The 22,611-nt window shown below is 46.1% G+C and overlaps 1 protein-coding gene across 1 annotated transcript in view; it reads left to right on the top strand.

Moving 5' to 3' along the window:
• The window catches only part of SHANK3 (SH3 and multiple ankyrin repeat domains 3), a 145,988-nt gene that overhangs the window by 26,722 nt on the left and 96,655 nt on the right, over positions 1-22,611 (top strand). Inside the window, exons 4-10 of the mRNA XM_042779181.1 lie at positions 2,890-2,961; positions 8,351-8,459; positions 11,347-11,498; positions 12,555-12,722; positions 14,488-14,604; positions 15,846-15,923; positions 18,285-18,351. Coding sequence (XP_042635115.1) covers positions 2,890-2,961; positions 8,351-8,459; positions 11,347-11,498; positions 12,555-12,722; positions 14,488-14,604; positions 15,846-15,923; positions 18,285-18,351 — 763 coding nt within the window. The remainder of the gene's footprint in view (positions 1-2,889; positions 2,962-8,350; positions 8,460-11,346; positions 11,499-12,554; positions 12,723-14,487; positions 14,605-15,845; positions 15,924-18,284; positions 18,352-22,611) is intronic.

The following is a 22,611-nucleotide window of genomic DNA, read 5'->3' as shown; positions in this document are numbered from 1 at the left end:
TTCATTTTTATGTTATGTTATTTGTTTATTTTATTAATTATTTCATTTTATTTGTTTTAATTTAATTCCATTTACTTTCATTTTGATAGAATTAAATTAAATTAAAATAGATTTCCTGAAGGAGGAGCAGGAATCCCCACTGAGCCCGCACAACCCTGCCCTACCTGGGGCTCAGCGTCTGCATCACATTAAATTTCATTTTTGTTTCATTTAATTGACTTTAATTTCATTTTTATTTAATTTAACTGCATTTTGATTTTATTTGATTTACTTTTTAAATCTAATTTTTAAAATTTTATTTCAGATTTTATTAGATATTATTAAATTTTTATGTAATTTCATTTTTATTTCATTTCACATTATTTTATTTTATTTCATTTATTTGATTTTATTGTTTTTTAATTTAATTCCATTTATTTTTGATTTGATTTATTTTAATTTATTTTTATTTCTATTGCATTTCGATAAAATTTAATTTAATTTTATTTTATTTCATTTGATTTAATTTATTTTTTATTTCATTTAATTTCAATTTAATATTATTTTACTTGATTCGATTTAATTTCATTTTAATTAAATTTAATTTAAATTTAATTTAATATTGATTTAGATTTAATTTAATTTTAATTTTCGTTTTAAAATTTGTATTCTTTTTTGCTTTTACTTTTATTTTTACTTTTATTTTTACTTTTTTAAACTTTTATTTTTACTTTTAATTTTACTTTTATTTTTGTTTGATTAAATTTTAATTAATTTTAATTAAATTTTAATTTAATTTTCATGTGATTTGATTTGACGTAGTTCAATTTGAATTCCTATCTCTGTTTTAATCTCCATCTCACCTTGATGCGTTATTTCTCTCCTCTGTTATCTCTTATTTTTTATATTCATTTATCTCTCCTCTCTTATCTCTCTCTTATCTTTTATCCCTTATCTCATTTCCCTCTTCTCTCCTGTTCATTCCTCTCTCCTCCCTTATCTCTTATCCATGGATGTCTCTTATCACCTCTCTTGATATTTTATTTTCCTTTATCTGTGATCTCTTATCTTCATTTATCTCATCTCTGTTGGTCTCTTATCTCTCCTCTCTTATCTCTGTTTGTCTCTTATCTCTTATTTTAACCTTTGTCTCTCCTCCATCCCTTATCTCTTATCTCCCTTAGCCTCTTATCTCTTATCTCCTACTCATTTATCTCTTATCTCTCATCTTTCCTTGTCTCTTATCTCTTTTTATCTTTTGGACTCATTCATCTCTCCTGTCTTATCTGTGTTTGTCTCTTATCTCTCCTCTCTTATCTCTGTTTATCTCTTATCTTTGTGTGTCCCTTCTCTGGTATCTTTATCTCATATTCATTTATCTCCTATCCTTTATATCTTATCTCTCTTATCTCTCTTATCTCTCTTATCTCTCTTATCTCTCTTATCTCTCTTATCTCTCTTATCTCTCTTATCTCTCTTATCTCTCTTATCTCTTATCTCTCTTATCTCTCTTATCTCTCTTATCTCTCTTATCTCTCTTATCTCTGTTTATCTCTTATCTTTGTATCTATCTCTTCTCTCTTATCTTTACCTCTTATCCATTTATCCTTTATCTCTTATTCTTTATCTCTTATCTCTGTTTGTCTCTTATCTTTGTATGTCCCTTCTCTCGTATCTTTATCTCACATTAATCTCTTATCTCTTATCTCTTACATCTTATTAATTTATCCCTTATCCCTGATCACTGTTTATCTCTTACCTCTTCTATCTTTATCTCTCTTATCTCTGTTTATCTCTTAACTCTTATCAATCTCTCTCTTAACTCTGTTTGTTCTTTATCTGTGTTTATCTCTTATCTCTTACCTGTTTTATCCCATATGCCTTATCTCTGTGTATCTCTTATCCTGGGTCTGATTGTCTTATCTCTGTCTTATCTCTTATTAATTTATCCCTTATCTCTGTTTATCTCTTATCCCTTAACCGTGTCTCTTACCTCTTTTCATCTTATCTCTTTTCATCTCTTATCTCTTTTCATCTCTTCTCTCTGTCTCTCTTTTCTCTGTTTATCCCTGATTTCTGTTTCTCTTATCTCTCAATCTGTGTCTGTCTCTTATCTCTTTTCTCTGTCCCTGATTCCTGATCTCTGTTTATCTCTTATCTCTCTTATCTCTTATATATTAATAATTTATCCCTTATCTCTTATCTCTCTTTATCTCTCATCCCTTATCTCTGCTTTATCCCTTATCTCTTTTTTATTTCTTATCTCTCATTGTTTTATCTCTTCTTTCTCTTTTCCTCTTATCTCTGTTTATCTCTTATTTCTTATCGCTTATCTCAGTTTTATTTTATCTCTGTTTTATTTCTTATCTCTCATTATTTCATCTCTTCCCCCTGTTTCCCCCTCATCTCTGTGTATCTATTTTTATTTTTAAATTTTTATTTTATTTTTATTTTTTAATTTTTTTTGTTTTTTGTTTTTTATTTAATTTCTTATTTCCTATTTTTCAATTTTTTTGGGTTTTTTTATTTTTAATTTTTTATTTCTTATTATTTCTTATTCAATTTTTTAATTTTTAAATTTTTTATTTTTTTATTTTTTATTTTTTATTTTTTATTTAATTTCTTATTTTTTTTTACTTTGGGGTTTTAAAATTTTTTTGATTTCTTATTTTTGATTTCTTATTTATTATTTTAAATTTAAATTATTTTTAATTTTTCATTTTTTAATTTTTTATTTCATTTCTTATTTCTTATTTATGATTTCTTATCTTCTATTTTTTTATTTTTTGGGTTTTAATTTTTTAAAATTTCTTATTTATGATGGATTATTTTATTTTATTTTATTTTATTTTTTCATATTTTTTATTTTTAATTTCTTATTTCTTATTTGTCCCCGCTCTGTGCCGGCAGTTCCGCTACAAGCGCCGCGTGTATTCCCAGCCCCTGCTGGACGACAAACAGTTCGCCAAGCTGCACACCAAGGTGAGCCAGGATTCCGGGAATTCCCTGGAATTCACTGGGAAAACCCCCGGGAAAACCCCTGGAGAACCTTCCAGGCTCGGAATTCCGGGATATCCCAAGGAATCCCAGAATTCCACCATAGCTGAGCCAAAAACAGAATGGGAGTGGATGTGAGCTCGGAATTCCTGTGGAATTCACCTGGAAAATCCCTGGAGACCCCCAGAATTCCCATGGAATTCCCAAGGAAAACCCTTGGGAAACCCTTCCAGGCCGGGAATTCCGGGATATCCCAAGGAATCCCAGCATTCCTGGTGTCAAAACCAGAATGGGAGCGGAGGTGAACCTGGAATTCCCATGGAATTCCCATGGAAAACCCCTAGAGACCCACAGAATTCCCGCGGAATTCCCAAAGAATTCTTACAAAAAACCCCATGAGAAGCCCTCCAGGCCTGGAATTCTGGGATATCCCAAGGAATCCCAGAATTACACCAAAGCAGTGCCAAAAACAGAATGGGAGTGGATGTGAGCTCGGAATTCATGTGGGATTCCCATGGAAAACCCCTGGGAAACACTTCCAGGCCCGGAATTCTGGGATATCCCAAGGAATCCTGATATTCCCGGTGTCGGAACTGGAATGGGATTGGAGGTGAACCTGGAATTCCATGTGAATTCCCATAAACCCCTGGAGAACCACAGAATTCCCGTGGAATTCCCACAGAATTCCTACCAAAAACCCCTAGAGAAACCCTCCAGGCCAAGAATTCCAGGATATCCCCAGGAATCCCAGAATTCCACCGAAGCAGAGCCAAAACCAGAATGGGAGTGGAGGTGAGCCTGGAATTCCCATGGAAAACCCCTGGAGACACACAGATTTCCCATGGAATTCCCATAAACCCCTGGCGACCCCCAGAATTCCCATGGAATTCCCACAGAATTCCTACCAAAAACCCTTAGAAAACCTTCCAGGCACTGAAATCTGGGATATCCCGAGGAATCCCAGGATTCCTGGTGTCAGAACTAGAATTGGAGCAGAGGTGAGCTCAGAATTCCCATGGAATTCCCCCACAATTCACCCGATAAACACCCGGAGACCCCCGGAATTCCTTGTCTTATTCCTTTTCTTTTTCCTTTTCCTTCAGTGGCTTTTCCTTGGTGGGAATTTTGGGAAGGAGCTTTTCCCTTCTTCCCATTTTTCCCCATTTTCCCTTTTTCCCTTCTCCCCTTTTCCCCATTTTCCCTTTTTCTATTTTCCTTTTTTTTTTTTGGGCCTCTGTTTTTCCAGAGCCTGTGGAATTTTGGGAAGAAGCTTTGCCCTTCCCCCCGCGCCGTTTTTCCCTTTTTTTTGTTCCCTTTTTTTCCCCCCTGTTTTCCCCCCCTTTTTTTCCCCCCTTTTTTTCCCTCCCTTTTCCCCCTTTTTCCCTTTTTTCCTTTTTCCCTTTTTCCCCTATTTCTTTTTCTTGGGCTGCTTTTCCCGAGCCCGTGGGATTTTGAGAAGGATCTTTTCCCTTTCCCCCATTTTCCTCTTTTCCTTTTTTTAGGCTTCTCTTTTTCCAGAGCCTTTCGAATTTTGGGAAGGAGTTTTCCCCCCCTTTTTTTCCCCCTTTCCCCTCCCTTTTCCCCTCCTTTTTCCCCCTTTCTTTCCCCTTTTTTCCCTCTTTTTTTCCCTCTTTTTTCCCTCTTTTTTCCCTCTTTTTTCCCCTCTTTTTCCCCTCTTTTTTCCCTCTTTTTTCCCCTCTTTTTTCCCTCTTTTTTCCCTCTTTTTCGCCTCTTTTTTCCTCTTTTTTCCCCCATTCCCCCCCTTTTCCCCCTTTTCCCCCTTTCCCCCCATTTTCCCTTTTTCCCCCATTTTCCCTTTTTCCCTTCTCCCCTTTTCCTTTTTTAGGCTTCTGTTTTTCCAGAGCCTGTGGAATTTTAGGAAGGAACTTTTCCCCTTTTTTCCCTCCTTTTTTCCCCTTTCCCCCCACCTTTTTTCCTTTTCCTTGACTTTATCCCGAACCTGTGCGATTTCGGGCCGGAGTTTTTCCCCGTCCTTTTCCAGTCCCGTGGATATTTGGGAATGCCGGGTGGGACCAGCCAGGATCCAAAGGGACAATTCCAGCAGCTCCATCCTCATTCCGTGCCCGCTGGAGCGGCGCGGGCACCGCGGGCACGGATCGACCTTTCCCGGGAAAAGCCGGGATTGGAGCCGCTCCCGGGAAAAACCGGGACTGGAGCTGGGTCCAGAGGGAACGGGAGCAGGGATGGGATCCTGGCTGGCACGGGGACACCGGGACACCCGGAGAGCCTCGGGAACGGTACCGGGTCTGCGGGAATATCGGGATAGAATCGGGATAGCATCGGGATAAAGGCAGTGATAACATCGGGATAAAATCAGGGATAGCATCGGGATAAAGGCAGGGATAATATCGGCATAAAGTCGGGATAAAATCGGGGAAACATCGGGAAAACATTGGGAATAACATTGAGATAAAGCCAGGGATAACATCGGGATAAAGCCGGGGATAACATCGGGATAACAGGCAGGGATAACAGGGGGATAAAATCGGGAATAACATCAGGATAAAGGCAGGGATAACATCGGGGAAACATCAGGGATAACATAGGGAATAACATAGGGATAAAATCGGGATAACATCGGGATAAAGTCGGGGAAACATCGGGGATAACATCGGGATAACAGGCAGGGATAACATCGGGATAACAGGCAGGGATAACATCGGGATAACAGGCAGGGATAACATCGGGATAACATCGGGATAAAGTCGGGGAAACATCGGGAATAACACCGGGATAAAGGCAGGGATAACATCGGGATAAAGGCAGGGATAACATCGGGATAAAATCGGGATAAAGTCGGGGAAACATCGGGGATAACATCGGGATAACAGGCAGGGATAACAGGCAAGAATAACATCGGGATAACATCAGGAAAACATCGGGATAAAGGTGGGGAAACATGGGGATAGCATCGGGATGACATCGGGATAACATCGGGATAATATCGGGATAATATCGGGATAAAAGCAGGGATCATTCCCCGGGATGCTCCAGGGAACAGCTGGGAATTCAGCACGGAGATTCCGTGGGGTTTGGGAACTCGGAATTCCGGTTTCAGTCCCTGGGAATTCCTGTTTTGGTTTTTGGGAATTTCTGCTTCAGATTCTGGGAGGTTCCTCCTTCAAATCCTGGGAATTCCTGCTTCAGTTTCTGGGAATTCCTACTGCTTTTCCCAAGCCTCCGGGATTTTGGGAAGGAACTTTTCCCCTTTTTCCCCTTTTCCCCCTTTTTTCCCCCCTTTTCCTCTTTTTTTTCCCCCTTCCCCCCCCCTTTTTTTTTCCCCTTTTCCCCCTTTCCCCTTCTCCCCCTTTTCCCTTTTTCCGGGAAAGGTTTCTGGGGGTTCCTGCTTCGGTTTCTGGGAATTTCTCCTTCAGTTCCGGTGAGGCTTCTCCTTCAAATCCTGGGAATTCCTTCTCCAGTTTCTGAGGAATTTCTGTTTCAGTTTCTGGGGGGCTCTGGCTTTGATTTCTGGGAATTCCTGCTCCAGTTCCCGGGGAATTCCTGCTCTTCCTGTGTTTAATATTGAGGTTTTCCTTGGAAAAGCAAACCTCGGGTTTGTGGCTCTGTCTGGGCAGGGAAATGTTGGATTTTCTGGGGTTTAAAGGGATTGGTGCGATTGTGGAATGTCCTGAGGCTCTGGAATATCCGGAATCTCTCAGCCTCTGGATAATCCCACCCAAATTAGAGCAAAGCTGGAAAATTCCCCGAATTTAGACTGGGAATTTCAGTGACAGGAGGCGCTTTGGGATTTGAATGCCTTTCAAAGAGGATTCCTAACTTTTCCTGGAAATAAAAACAGTGGAATTGTGGAATATTTCCATTGGGAAAGACCTCCAGGATCATCGTGGGCCAACCTGGGATGGATCCAACAATGAAAATCAAAGTAATTCTATTTTTAAAGTGCCAGGCTCCGCTTGGATACCTTGGATCCCTCGGGATCTGCAGCCGTTTCTCCCAGATATTTTTCCCATTTGACTCCAGGAAAATTCTCAGGGAATTCCCAGGGAATTATGGAGCAGGACAAAAAAAAAAAATCCCCATTGGAAAAGGGCAATCCCATTGTGCCAGGGAAGGAAAACCTGGATGGGAAAAACTTGGAATTTTCTGAAGGATCTGAAGACCCTCCCTGCCTTTCTCTCATCTCCAACTTCTCTTTTCCTGGAAAAATGATGGAATGAAGGCAGGAGAGCAGGATTTCATGGATGAGAGAGCCTGGCTGGATCTCAGGGAATGTTTGGAATGGGAAAAGTGGAGGGAAAAAAGAAAAAAAAGTGGAGTGGGGTAAAGGAGTCAGACAGGGTGACAAAAGTGGGATCCAAAGAAAATTTGGGAATTCAGGCACTTCCCATGGGAAAGGCTCTGGCAGGGGTGATGTGGATTTGAGGGATTTGGGGATTTTGGGATGGAATTCCCAGAGAATCCCTGGAGGTGTCCAAGGAAAGCTTGGAGAAATCTGGGATGGTGGGATTGGAATGGGATTTCAAATCCATGGATCCCACCCCAAACCACGCCAGGATTCTGGGATCAAGGACACTCAGAATCCATCCCGAGGGATTTTTATGGAATTCTGGGATGGGAAAGGGAAGGGAGACCCTTCCCAGAGTCCCTGTCTTTGGAATGGGATGGGATTGGGATTTGAGGTCCCTTCCCACCTGAAACATTCAGGATTCCAGCTGTGCAATTCCAGCTGTGCAATTCCAGCTGTGCAATTCTAGTGGCTCCACAGGAAATCCATAATTCCCTCTTTCCGTGGGATCAATGGATCCATTTGCTGCTGCCTGGCAGCGGGAGGCGGATCCATGGATTTGCTCCGGCCTCTCCCAGCTCCAAGGGCACAGCCGACCTCAATTCCAGCTCTTTGGGTTTTCCGGGATTTTTCCCAAAACTGGGTTTTGTAAGATTGGATTGGAATAAATTCCTGGGGAAAAAAAAATCCTCCAATGAAAAATCTGGAACTCTGGGAATGTGGCAGCTGGGATTTTCCCACCAGAGCCGTTCCTGCCTCCAGAATTCCCAGAATCCAGGAATTTAACAACTGTTTCACTGAGCCATGAAAAAAAATGGGAAAAATCCCAACAATTTGGGAATTCGAGGCAAATCTTTGGGAATTCCAAATTGGGGTAAAGAAAATTCCAACCCCAAAATTTGGGGTAGAGGGGAGGGACCTCCAGCCTGAATTCCCAAAGGATGATCCTGGAATCCCAGTTGGATTTTCCACTTGGATCTCCATCCCATCCCACTGGAATTCAGCCCCGTTATCCCGATTTTCCTTGGATTTCCGGGATGGGCCCGCTCCCCCCGTGGCTTTTCCTGGAATTTCGGGATGTTAACGCGATGTTTTTCCCGAATCCAGGCGAATCTGAAGAAGTTCATGGAGTACGTGCAGATGCTGAACTCGGAGAAGGTTTGCAGGCTGCTGGAAAAGGGACTGGATCCCAACTTCCATGATCCCGACACCGGAGGTCAGTTCCACCTTTTCCTCTGGATTCGGGAGCACTTCCGGGAAGGAATCAGCTCAACATCCCCAATTCCATCCCAGAATTCCTCTAGAATTTTTTTTTCCTCTCCGTCCCAGTCATTTTTTTGGGGGTTTTATGGTGCAATTCCCGCTTTCCAGGGGATTTTTGGGAATTTCTGCTTCAAATCCTGGGAGGTTTCTCCTTCAGATCCTGGGAATTGCTGCTTCAGTTTGTTTCTGGGAATTTCTGCTGTGGTTTCTGGGAATTCCTGCTTCAGTTTCTGGAAGGTTTCTGCTTCAAATGCTGGGAGTTTCTGTTTCAGTTTTTGGGGGTTTCTGGCTTTGATTTCTGGGAATTTCAGCTTCAGTTTCTGGGAATTCCTGCTGCTCTTCCTGAGCCTGTGGGATTTTGGGAAGAACCTTTTTCCTCCTTTTCCTCCTTTTCCTCCTTTTCCCCCTTTTCCCCCTTTTCCCCCTTTTCCCCCTTTTCCCCCTTTTTCCAGGAAAGATTTCTGTGGGTTCCAGCTTCGGTTTCTGGGAATTCCTAAGTATTCCTTAGGGATAACTCTTCTCAGTTCCCACATTGGGAAAATATTGGGATGAAAAACATTGGAAAAATATTCCTGTGCAGGGATTAATCCCATTCATGGACCAGGAATAACTGGGATGAACCATAAAATCCCCTGAGCTTCCTGGGAATCCCTGAGCTGATCCCACGGATTCCAAACTTTGGGAATCTCCATTTTAATGGATTCTGGGAAAGGTTTTAAGATGTGTTGAGGATTTATTCCCATTTTCCTGGCTCTGCTTGGATGGAAAAATTGGAAAAATCCACTTTGGGAAGCACTTCCAACCCAGTTTTGAGGCTGTTCTCATTTCGGGGTTGCTGGGAAGATATTCCAGGAAGGATTCCCAGGATTTGAAAGGGATGAAAAAGCCCAGAAAATTCACAGTTGCTCCCTGTGGGGACATTGAAAAAGTGGGAATTAAAAAAAACCCCAGATCCGTGAGAAGTTCGCGTTGTTCTGAAATGAAAGCCAAACCCCAGGGATGGTTTTGCCAGGGAAAAGAGGGAAAAAAAATAATCCTTGGATATTTAACGAGGGATATTTAACGAGGGACAGCGGGGGAGGGAGAGAAGCCCAGGAAAACGTTGGAATTACAAAGGGGGATTCAAAATCGCTGAAATAATGTGGGGAAAAATTGCTGTGGGAATTGGGAATGGGGGAGGGAAAAGGAGCTGGAGCCAGGCTGGGAAAACTGGGAATGTTCTCCTGGAGAAGGGGAGGATCCAGGGACCACTTCCCGAACATTCCAGGGCCTGAAAGGGCTCCAGGAGAGGTGGAGAGGGACTGGGGACAAGGGACAGGACACAGGGAATGGGGAAAGGGGAGATTGGGGTGGGAATTTGGGAAGGAATTCCTGGCTGGACTGGAATTGTCAGAAAATCCCTGGAATGTCCAAGGAAAGGTTGGAGCAACCAGGGATGGTGGGATTGTCCCTGCCTATGGAATGGGATGGGAATGATCTCATGGATGGGGATGAGATGACCTTGGAATATCCCTTCTCCAAATCATGATGGAATTGTAAATGTTGGGAAAGAATTCCAAGGTCACCAATCCAAACTGGGCCTGATCCCCACAGAACCCTGAGTGGAATTCCAGGAATTCCTTGGATTCCTCCAGGGATGGTGACTCCAAACCTCCCTGGGCAGCCCCTGCCAAGGCCTGAGCGCCCTTCCCATGGGAATGATCCCAAAAATCCAACCCAAACCTCCCCTGGGCCAGCCTGAGGCATTCCCTCTTTTCCCAGGGCTCATTCCCGGAGCAGATCCCGATCCCCGCTGGCTCCGGGCAGGAGCTGGGCAGAGCCAGAAGGACATTCCCAATCCCTGCCCTGATCCCTGCCCCGATCCCTGCTCCTATCCCACTTTTCCCGGCCTCTCCCTGCACGGATCCCTGGCAGCCCCTGGGCCCTTCCGGAGGCACTGCCGCCATTCCGTGGGCAGGGATTCCAGAATTCTGGAATCCTGGAATGGTTTGGGTTGGAAGGAGCTCCAAGCCCATCCCAAAGGTGCCCCCAGAGCCTCCCTGGCTGCAGGCTGAGCCCTTCCCAAATCCCTCTGACACTTTCCAACCCTTTCCAGCTCCGTTCCCTTCCCTGGCCACGCTCCAGCCCTTCTTTATCCCAAGGATCTGGAATTTCCCCACGGAATGTGCAAAACTTTTTCCTGGATATTCCTTCCCACTCTGGATCCTGGCCATTCCTTAATTCCCTCCTCAATTCCAGCCCCTTTTCCATGACTTTCTACCAGGACAAACTGGCCATGGACATGGAATTCCGACCTTTTCTTCTCCCTTTTGTATCCATGGCGTGTCCAGACCCAATCCTTTGGCATTTCTTAAATCTGATAATTCCCATTCTCCTCTGCGCATCCCATCTGCATCTCAAGGGAATGAGGGGAATCACACTTGTCCTGGAATCCTTGAGATTTCCAGAAGGATTTGTGGGGTTTGGAGCAGCGACCTCGAGGAAATTCAGGATCATCCAGAGAGTTTCTCCTGATGGGAATCCCCCCACTTACCCCGGGATTTTTCCATGGGTAGCACCGGATTTGGGAATTCCCACAGGGCCAAGAAGAATCCACAATTCCCCAGATCCCATTCCCAAAATATTTTGGCTGCTTTGCCGCCAAATCCTAATTGGATGGAATTTCCCATCCAATTCCCATTCCCGCTGCTCAGGACATCTTTGGGAACGCCTGGGAGGAAAACTTGGCTTCCATTCCCATTCCAATGGAGCCAATCCCAACCCCAACCGGGATCCCATCGGGGATGTTCCCATGGATTGCTGGAACATTCCATGGATGTCCCCCTTCCCGTGTCCCCCAGAGTGCCCGCTGACGGCGGCGGCGCAGCTGGAGCTCAGCACCGAGATGATCAAAGCGCTGCGGAACGGCGGCGCCCACCTGGACTTCCGCACCCGCGAGGGAATGACGGCGCTGCACAAAGCTGTGAGGTGTCGGAATCATGCAGCCCTGCTGGTCAGTGCCAGGATTTTCCTTTCCTTTCCTTTCCTTTCCTTTCCTTTCCTTTCCTTTCCTTTCCTTTCCTTTCCTTTCCTTTCCTTTCCTTTCCTTTCCTTTCCTTTCCTTTCCTTTCCTTTCCTTTCCTTTCCTTTCCTTTCCTTTCCTTTCCTTTCCTTTCCTTTCCTTTCCTTTCCTTTCCTTTCCTTTCCTTTCCTTTCCTTTCCTTTCCTTTCCTTTCCTTTCCTTTCCTTTCCTTTCCTTTCCTTTCCTTTCCTTTCCTTTCCTTTCCTTTCCTTTCCTTTCCTTTCCTTTCCTTTCCTTTCCTTTCCTTTCCTTTCCTTTCCTTTCCTTTCCTTTCCTTTCCTTTCCTTTCCTTTCCTTTCCTTTCCTTTCCTTTCCTTTCCTTTCCTTTCCTTTCCTTTCCTTTCCTTTCCTTTCCTTTCCTTTCCTTTCCTTTCCTTTCCTTTCCTTCTCTTTCCTCTTTCCTCCTCTTTCCCAGATTTTCCTTTCCTCCTCTATCCCTCTTTCTTTCTGCTCCTTCCCTCCCTGCTCCTCTGCCGTTCCCAGATTTCTCCTTCCTTTTTTTCCTACTTTTTTCCCCTCCTTTTTCCTCCTTTCCCCCCTCTGTTCTTCCCGCCGTTCTTCCCTCCTTCCATCCCTCATTTCCTCCTTTTCCCCCTCCTTTTCCTTTCCTTTCCCCTCCTTTTCCCCCTCCATTCTTCCCTCCTTTCTTCCTTTTTTCCCATCCTTTTTCCCTTCCTTCCACCCATCCTTTCCTCCTTTCTTTCATCCCTTTTCCCCTCCTTTCCTCTTTCTTCCCCTTCCTTCCCTCCTTTCTTCCCTGTTTTCTTCCCTCCTTCCACCACTCTTTTCCTCCTTTTTTTCCTCCTTTCCTCCTTTTTTCCTCCTTTCCTTTTTCCCCCATCCTTTTCCCCTCTCCTTCTTTCTTCCCTCCTTTTCCCCTCCTTTTCCCCATCCCTCCCTCCTTCCCTCCCTCTCCCCCATTTCCCTCCAGGCCTCTCCCCTGCCCATTCCCTCATCCCGACCCTTCCCGCGGGATTTTCCCGGCAGACGCTGCTGGACCTGGGCGCCTCCCCGGACTACAAGGACAGCCGGGGTCTGACCCCGCTGTACCACAGCGCCATGGTCGGGGGGGACCCGTACTGCTGCGAGCTGCTGCTGCACGACTACGCCCGCCTGGGCTGCGTGGACGAGAACGGCTGGCAGGAGATCCACCAGGTGGGATGGGATCCATGGGATCCATGGGATGGGATCGATGGGATCCATGGGACGGGATGGGATCCATGGGATCCATGGGATGGGATCGAATGGGATGGGATCCATGGCATCCATGGGATGGGATGGGATCTGGCTGTGAGAATGATCTCATGGATAGGACTGGCAGGAGATACACCAGGTGGGACAGGATCCATGGGATGGGATGGGATCCATGGGATCCATGGGACGGGATGGGATCTGGCTGTGAGAATGATCTCATGGATAGGACTGGCAGGAGATACACCAAGTGGGACGAGATCCACAGGGATAGGATCCATGGCATCCATGGGATGGGATGGGATGGGATGGGATGGGATGGGATGGGATGGGATGGGATGGGATGGGATGGGATGGGATGGGATGGGATGGGATGGGATGGGATGGGATCTGGCTGTGAGAATGTTCTCCTGGTACCCATGGATGGGGCTGACAGGAGATCCATCAGGTGGGATGGGATGGGATACGAAGGGATGGATCCACAAGGATGGGATCCCATAATGGGAATGCTCTCCTGGTACCCATGGAAGAGGCTGACAGGAGATACACCAGGTGGGACAGGATGGGATGGGATCCACAGGGATGGGATGCAGTCATGGGAATGCACTCCTGGTACCCATGGATGGGGCTGACAGGAGATCCTCCAGGTGGGATGGGATGGGATATGAAGGGAGGCATCCACTGGGATGGAATCTGGTCATGGGAATGTTCTCCTGGTACCTATGGATGTGACTGGCAGGAGATACACCAGGTGGGACAGGATCCACAGGGATGGGATCTACTGGGATGGGATCTGACCATGAGAATGTTCTCCTGGTGCCCATGGATGGGATAATTCAATTCCTGAGGTTTAAGGTTGGTCTCTGGGAATGTTCTCCTGGTGTCCCTGGATGGAGATCAACCAGGTGGCACGGGATCTGCAGGAATGGGATCCACAGGGATGGGATCCAGCCATGGGAATGTTCTCCTGGTGTCCCTGGATGGGATCATCCCATGCCTGGAGCTGAGGGCTGCACTCTGGGAATGCTGTCCATGGATGGGGTCATCCCATTCCCAAGATTCAGGGCTGGACTCCTCTGCCTCCATCCCGGCTTTTCCGGCCTCTCCCGGTGTTTGGGATGTTCCCAAAGGATGGCTGGCTCCAAGGAGAAGGCTTTGGGATCCCAGATCCTAATCCCAATTGTGCCTATTCCTGTTTTCCACATGGAATCCCCTTTCTCCAAGGGGTTTGGAGAAACGCTTGGATTGGGAGTTTGGAATTCTGAGCCTCCCTGATCCTTTGGGAAAAGGAGGGATGGGATCCCATCAGAATATCTCCCACAACACCCAACTGGGGATAAAATACCCAGGGATGTGTCCTTGTGATCCCAGTTTATGGATCCGACCCTCCCTGCTGCCTCCATCCTCCTTGGCTGATCCCTGAATCCTGGGAAGCCCCAAACCTGGAGGAAAACATCCCAGTTTTCCAGAGATTTGGGACACTGAGTTCATCCCGAGCCACCACCAACTGGAGGAACCTCCAGATCTGGGATGATCCAAACTTTTTCCATTGTTCCTGAGCTGATTTATCCCATGGGTGTCCAGCTGGAGCTGTGAGCCCATTCCCACAGAATTCCCAACTTTCTGACTTGAATCCAGCAGGGGATTTGTTTTTTTTTGGGGGGGTGGGGGTTGGTTCCTGCCGTTCCTGGCGCTCCCTGATTCCCGTTGTTCCCGGTTTTCCCTCCAGGCCTGTCGCTACGGACACGTGCAGCACCTGGAGCATCTCCTGTTCTACGGAGCGGACATGACGGCGCAGAACGCCTCAGGAAACACCGCCCTGCACATCTGCGCCCTCTACAACCAGGTGGGACACGGGGACAGGGACACAGGAACACGGGGACAGGGACACAGGGACACGGGGACAGGGACACAGACAGGGACAGGGAGATAGGGACGTGAACATGGGGACACAGACAGGGACACAGGGACATGGGGACAGGGACACGGACATGGGGACAGGGACAAGGACACGGGGACAGGGACACGGGCAGGGACAGGGACATGGGGACATGAACACGGGGACATGGGCAGGGACAGGGACACAGGGACATGGGGACATGGACAGGGACATGGGGACATGGTCAGGGACACGGCGACATGGAGACAGGGACAGGGACATGGAGACAAGGACAGGGACATGGACAGGGACACAGGGACATGGGGACAGGGACATGGGGACACGGGGACAGGGACACGGACAGGGACGTGGGGACAGTGGGGACAGGGACGTGGGGACAGCGGGGACAGGGACATGGGAACAGCGGGGACAGGGACATGGGGACAGGGACACAGGGACATGGACATGGGGACATGGATGGGGACAGTGTGGAGCTGGTGGCACCAGCCCTGGGACATTCCTGGATCTCCCCCTTGCCAAATCCAGAGGTGGAATCCATTCCCTGTCCCAGGATGAGGCCGTTCCTCCTTGGAGCTCCCCATTTTGGGTTCCATCCCGTGGTGGAATCTGTGGGATTTGGGGACGGGGGACACCAGCCGGGGACATTCCTGGATCTCCCCATTCCCAAATCCCGAGGTGGAGTCTATTCCCTGTCCCGGGATGAAGCCGTTCCTCCTTGGAGCCCCAGCCTGGTTTGGGATTTCCTAGGAGCATATTCCATGGTTTAATCCCTTTGATTCCCACGGAAGGAGCAGAATTCTCACGGAAGGGGGAGAATCTTTGGAAAAGGAGCAGAATCCTTGGAAAAGGCAGAGAATTCCTTGGAAAAGGAGGAAAATAATTTGAAAATAGGCTGAATCCTTGGAGAAGGGACAGAATTCCTTGGGAAAGGAGCAGAATCCTTGGAAAAGGCAGAGAATCCTTGGAGAAGGGACAGAATCCTTGGGATTTGGATCTGGATGATCCCAAAGATTCCTTCCAACCCAACCCGCCCCAGAATTCCATGATTCCACAATTTGCTCCCTTTCGGGTCGGGAATACCGAATCCTTAGGGAATGCTCACCCTCCCTCTTCCCAAAGAATTTTCCAGATCTGTTGCTCCCAATCCTGATCTAATTCCCGTTTTCCCTGTATTTTTTTTCCCCCAGGAAAGCTGTGCACGGGTTCTCCTCTTCCGAGGTGCCAGCAAGGAAATCCGGAATTACAACAGCCAGACAGCGTTCCAGGTGAGCAGAATTCCTGGGAATCCCGTGGAGCTTCCCAGTGTTCCCACAGCAGCTCTCTCACGGATTTTTCCAGGTGGGATTTGTCCCACCAGGGCGGGATTTGGGATGAGCGTTTGGCACCGGAACAGGAGGGAGGAAAAAATGTATGGAATTCTGGGAAAAGGGTGGGAATGGAGGGGGGTTTGTGGGATCCGGAGGTGGGAAGGGGAAATTGTTGATGTTTTTTGGAATGGGAATGTTTGGGATGGAATGGAGTCCTTGGGAAAGGAAGAGAATTCTTGGAAAAAGAGTTTTTATCCAGATTGGAAAACCCTTGGAAAAACCCCCTTTGGGGGTTGCAGATTTGGAGGAATTTGGGAATTTTGGGATTTGGAGAGTTAGGGAGTTTGGGATTTAGGGATTTGAGGGATTGTGAGTTTGGGCACTTCAGGATTTGGGAATTTGAGGATTTGGGTATTTTGGGCATTTTGGGATTTGGGAACTTGGAGAATTAGGGATTTTGAAACTTTGGGAATTTAGGATTTGAGGATTTGGGAATTTGAGAGTTTAGGGATTTAGGGACTTGAAGAATTAGGGATTTGGGGATTTGGGGATTTGAGGATTTGGACACTTGGGGATTTGGGGACTTCAGGATTTGCGGATTGGGGATTTGAGGATTTTAGGATTTAGGGATTTGGGGATTGAGAATTTAGGGACTTGGAGAATTAGGGATTTGTTGTTTTGAGGATTTGGGGATTTGAGTGTTTAAGGATTTAAGGATTTTGGGATTTGGAAACTTGGAGAATTAGGGATTTTGGGACTTTGGAACTTTGGGATTTGGGGATTTGAATACTTGAGAACATCAGGATTTGAGGATTTGGGGGCTTGGGGAATTGAGGACCTGAGGGATTGGGGATTTGGAGGATTCTGGGGATTTTGGGATTTGGGGATTTGAGAATTTAGGAACTTGGAGAATTGGGGATTTGGGGATTTGAGGATTTGAGGATTTGGATACTAAGGGGATTTGGGGACTTGAGGACCTGGGGTTTGGGGATTTTGGGGATTTTGAGATTTGGGAATTTGGGGATTTAGGGATTTGGGAACTGGGGGATTTGGAGATTTAGGAATTTGGGGATTTAGGGATTTGGGGATTTAGGGATTTGGGAACTCAGGGATTTGGGAATTTGGCTGCTGGGAAATCCCCTCCCAGGAGGGGGGAACAGGCTGTCCAGGGCATTCCCAATCCCTGGAAATGTCCCAAATCCTTTGGATGTGGCCCTGGGGGGACACATCCAGCTGGCCTGGCGGATCCCAAACCTCTTCCAAATTCCACAATTTTACCTGGGATTCAAACCCAACACCAGGATTTGGGATGAATTCCTGGCTGGAACCTGGGAATTCCAGGGGACAGGGATTGTCCCTAAGCCAGGGCTTGTCCCAGGAAGGCGTCGGCACCTCGGAATTCCCAGCAGAATGTCGGAGTCAGTGAGACAGGCAGTACCAGAGTGCAGAAATGGAATTAAAGTCTCTGAATGGATTAAAACACACCAAGTTACTCACACATAAAACGGGAGTTTAGTTTAAGAATAAACTCAAGTTTAAATTTAAGTTTTAAAATAAGTCAGTAAGTTTTAATATAAACTGTGGAACTTTTAGTAAGTAAAAGGTCCAGATACCAGAGTAGAACAAGTTCTAGTAAAAATTTAAAAACATGTTGTTGTTTTCAGTAAAACCCCAAAAGCTCAATTTAAAACAGAATTTAAACATAATAAAATTCCAGCAAAAATATTGATTACATTTTTCAGGTAGAACAAGATGAATCATATTCTTAATTTATATGTATCCTAACGTGTTAAAAAAATTAAAATTTTAGTAAGTTAAAAAACAGTAATCAAAGTTTACATGTTAACTTGTTGGAAAAATCCTATATAAAATTATGTATTAAAAAAAAATAATACTTTTTTCCGTTACTTTACCTTTGCTTTCTATTTTATTTTAATTTACCTACCAAAGTCTTCAACACCCCAAAAAAAAATTAAAAACTCCAACGTCACCAACCCCCGGGGACAAGTCCTGCTTTTATTCAAAACTTTATACTGAAACTTAACATAAACTTTATACAAAAATTAACATGAACTTTATACAAAAATTAACATAAACTTTATACAAAAATTAATATAAACTTTAATATCTACAACCGTACCTTTAAAAACTAATGCGCTTTTACAATAAATAACCTTTTTAACGACTGTTAATTACTTAAATCACTTAAAAATAACCCCACACAAAAAATACTCCACAAGTTTAAAACCTCATGAGGGGTGCCAAGAAGAATCCTTGGCTTTCCCCCACGCTCATCCCGGTTTTCCGGTTCTTTTCCAGGTGGCCATCATTGCAGGGAATTTCGAGCTGGCGGAAATCATCAAAACCCACAAAGAGTCCGATGTTGGTGAGTTGGATTTTTCCCGGTTTTCCCCCTTTTTTTTTTTTTTCTCCCTTTCCTGTGAATTCCAAGGATGGATTGGCGGGGGATGAATGGATTTTTCCCGGTGTCGCATCCATGGATTTTGCCATGGGAGCTGCAGCCTCTTTGGATCATGGAAATGTCCGAGAGATTCCCATGGGGTTCAGGCTGTTTTTCCAGCCTGGCTGACATTCCCAAGGTCTGGAGTTATCCTCTAATTGCTCTGCTGTAAAATCCAGATCTTTCCTCTCTTTTCAAATCCTTGAGGAATGTCATTCCCCAAATCCCAGGATTTGGGGCAAGGAGGGAAAATCCTCTGGGAATAGGAGTAAAGCAGGTGTTGATGTGGTTGGATTTGCTGTTTTTTAAGGAATATTTTGGGAATTTTGGTCCCTTGGATCACCTTTCCCATCCTTCCCATGAGAGAAATTCCAGGGAAAAGTGGGTTTGAATCAGGAATAAAATCCACACTTGTTGCATTTCCTTGGATGATCCCGAGGAATTTACGGATCCAGAGCTGCTGATGGAGGGAGCAGTGGGAATTCCCAGTGGAGAGGAATGGAGCTGTGGGATCAGCAGCTGGAAAAAGAATTTAGGGAAAAAATTCGTGGCTGGGAGAATTCCCAAAGAATTCCCTATGGCTGTAAATGGATTCCCTGGAATGTCTGAGGTTAGAGCAGCCTGGGCTGGTGGGAGGGGGTGGGATTGGATGGGATTTAAGGTCCTTTCCCACCCAAATTCCTGGAATTCCATGAAAACACTGAAATGAAAGGAAACAAGGATCCATTTTTAGGGAATTCGCAGCAGGAATTGAGCTTGGCTCAATCCCAAAAATCCTTTCTCACTTTTTTTTTTTTTTTCCCCTATTCCTGACAGCCAGAACTGGGAGTTTGGGGTGGGATAGAAAAGTTGGGAAGGATTTGGGGAAGAGGCTGCGAATTCCTTTGCCTGCAAGGTCATGGAATTAATCCAAGAAAAAAGTTTGGGAATAAGCGACCTCCAAAGCTCCGGCCTAAATTCCCCTCAGCTGGAATCCGCACGTGGGGCTGAGCATCTCCGTTATTTTCCTCAGGATAAAAAAGCAGGAAAAGCTGCATGGAAAGCTGTCAGGAACAATGGGATGTCTGGGAATCAGCTCTGGATGAAAAAATAGGTCAGGGAAGATTTCCAAACTAATTCCAGCCCGAGCAGCAGGTCCAGATGGTCCTGCCCGCGGCCAGGAGCTCCCGGGGTTTGGAAATTGGGTTTGGAAACTGGGATGGGAAACGGGGATTGGAAAAGGGGTTTGGAAAAGGGGTCTGGAAATGGGGTTTGGACATTGTGTTTGGAAATCAGGATTGGAAATCGGATTTGAAAACTGGGATTGGGAATTGGGTTTGGAAAAGGGGTTTGGAAATTGGGATTGGAAATAGGGATTGGAAAAGGAGATTTGGAAAAGGAGTTTGGGAACTGGGACTGGAAAAGGAGATTTGGAAATGGGGATTGGAAATGGGGATTGGAAATGGGGATTGGAAATGGGGTTTGGACACTGAGATTGGAAATCAGGATTGGAAATGAGATTTGAAAACTGGGATTGGGAATTGGGTTTGGAAAAAGGGTTTGAAAAAGTGGTTGGAAAATCGGGATGGGAAATGGGGTTTGGAAAAGGAGTCTGGAAATTTGGATTGGAAATTAAGATGGGGAATTGGATTTGAAAACTGGGATTGGAAAAGGGGTTTGGAAATTGAGATTGGAAATTCAGACTGGGTTTTGGAAATGGGGTTTGGAAATGGGGTTTGGAAATTGGGATTGGAAATCGGGATTGGTAGCTGGGGAGGAGCTGTGGAATTTTGTCAGAGCGGGGACCTGGGAATTCTCCAGTCTGGGAAATGTGGGAATTCTCCAGTCTGGGACCTTTCATGGGAATTCTCCAGTCTGGGAATCGCTTTGTGGGAATTCTTAAGTTTGGAAAATGTGGGAATTCTCCAGCCTGGGAAACGCTTTTTCCCTTTTCCCCTCTGGGCCATTCCAGGCTCCTTCCCTGCTCCCCTTTGGAATTTTCCAGGATTAAACTGGAATCGTGGCCTGGAACCGAGCAGCCATTTGTACTCCTTGTGCTTTTCCATGAATATTTATCATGGAAGCAGTGAATCCAAACAAACCTCGGAGCGTTGATTGCGCTTCCTTTCCTCCGGCTGCCAGGAATTTTCAGGAGCCTCTGGAGAATCTCCAGGCTGAGAATTCCTGAGGGAGCTTTGGGTGTGTCCCACAGAGCACCCAGGCCCCTTTGGAAAACAGGGATCCATGTTTTCCTTTGGAAAACAGGGATGGGGCTGCTCGGAGCGGCGCTGTCATGGTAACAGACGGGATTTGTTTTGCCGGGAGAAACAGACCTGGAAAAAAGTCTGGGAAAAGTGTGGGAAGTAATATCCGGAGCTCCCTGTGGGAATTGCTCCGAGTTTTGTTCCTTTGTTGTCTCCTTCCTGGGATTTTCCCACTGGGAATTGTGGATTCCAGAGGGTGGGATGAGGAAATGTTCCAGAGAACTGGAAATCTGGGAATGTGCTGGTTCTGGATCCTGGAATTTGGGTTTGGTGGTTCATCATCGTCATCATCATCATCATCATCATCATCATCATCATCGTCATCATTATCATCTTCATCATCTCTTCTTTCCTGGCTTTTCCCATTGGGAATTGTGGATTCCAGAGGGTGGGATAAGGAAATATTCCATAGAACTGGAAATCTGGGAATGTTCTGATTCTGGATCCCAGAATTCAGACTTGGTGGTTCTTCTTCATCATCATTGTGCTCACCCAGCTTGTTTGAAATCCCAAAATCCTGGGATCACTGGGGCTGGAAAAGAATTCCAAGGTCACCAATCCAAGCTGTGCCCGATCCACACCAGAGCCCTGAGTGGAATTCCAGGAATTCCTTGGATTCCTCCAGGGATGGTGACTCCAAACCACCCTCAGGAGTGGCCTTGCAGTGGTTGGGATTGATGGCCTGGGAAGGCTTTTCCAACCCCTTTGGCACCAAAATTCCATGATTTTCACCCAATTTTCCCACTGGAATGACCTTGGTGGGACATCCCTCATTCCCAGTGGCACTTGGGGACACGGATCAGGGGTGGCCCCACAGTGCTGGGAATTTTTGGGATTGATGGTCTGGGAAGGCTTTTCCAACCTCTCTGGCCCCAAAATTCCTTGATTTTTTCTGTTTTCCCCGCTGGGAATGCCCGGCTGTGGGCGCTAAGGGCAGGGGGTGCCGACAGGATCCAGGAAGTGCCGCTGCCGGGAGAAATTCCCGCACCCGAGGTTGGAACTGATCGGAGAACGAACGCCTGGCGTTGCCACGGCAACGGGAAGAGTTCCAGGAGCCTGAAATCCTCGGACTTTGAACCTCAAATATTCCTCGGGAAAATATTCCGAGCACGGCCGTGCTCAGCCTGGCCTGCTCCTTCCCAATCCCGGGATTTTCCGGCTCCTGGTGGTCTCAGAGTGTCCTCAGGATTCACCTCTGGAAAGCCTTGGAATGGCGGCTCTGGGAATATCCCAAATCCAGAGGGCTTGGAATTCCTGTTCCCTGTCCCCTGTTCTGGCTTGGAGCGGGAGCAATCCATGGTTTTCCCAATGTTTTGGTGCCAGGAATGTGGCCGATTCCACATTTCCCAGATTTTGCTGCAGGCACTGGACAAATTCCCGGGATGTTAAACTTCAAGATGGGAATGATTTCATTAAGCAAAATATTGGAAAATCCCATTTTCCTGGAATTTTGGAGTATAGGGACCCCACAGCTGAACCTCTTCTCTTTCCGGAACATCCGGATCCGTTTCATGGAATTGTTTAGGCTGGAAAAGTCCTTTAAGACATTGAATCCAAGAATTCCCAGCACTTCCAAGGTCGCCACATCCCCAGATTCCACCCGAAATCCCCTCGGGATGGGGATTCCACCCCCGGTCCCTCTGAGGAGCCGGAGTTTGCACTTCCAGGTGGATCCCGGCATTCCCAGGAACTGGGAGGGAATTCAGGGCAGGGAGTCATTGGTGATTTATTCCGTGTGCTGGATTTTCCCTGGAGCTCTGGGATAAGGACTTGGAATAGGAGGAGCAGCCGGGATTTGTGGAAATGTGGATCCTGGTGGCAGCTGGACCTGGATTATTGGGAATTCCACAAGTCCCAGCTTGGTCCATCAGAATTTCCTGAGATGCCACTTCCAGACCCTTCCCGGTGGTGATCCACAGCTGGATTCTCCCATCCCACTGCG

This window comes from Catharus ustulatus, chromosome 4 (assembly GCF_009819885.2).
Source record: "Catharus ustulatus isolate bCatUst1 chromosome 4, bCatUst1.pri.v2, whole genome shotgun sequence".
Taxonomy (NCBI): Eukaryota; Metazoa; Chordata; class Aves; order Passeriformes; family Turdidae; genus Catharus; species Catharus ustulatus.
This window is presented reverse-complemented; position numbering and strand designations above follow the sequence as displayed.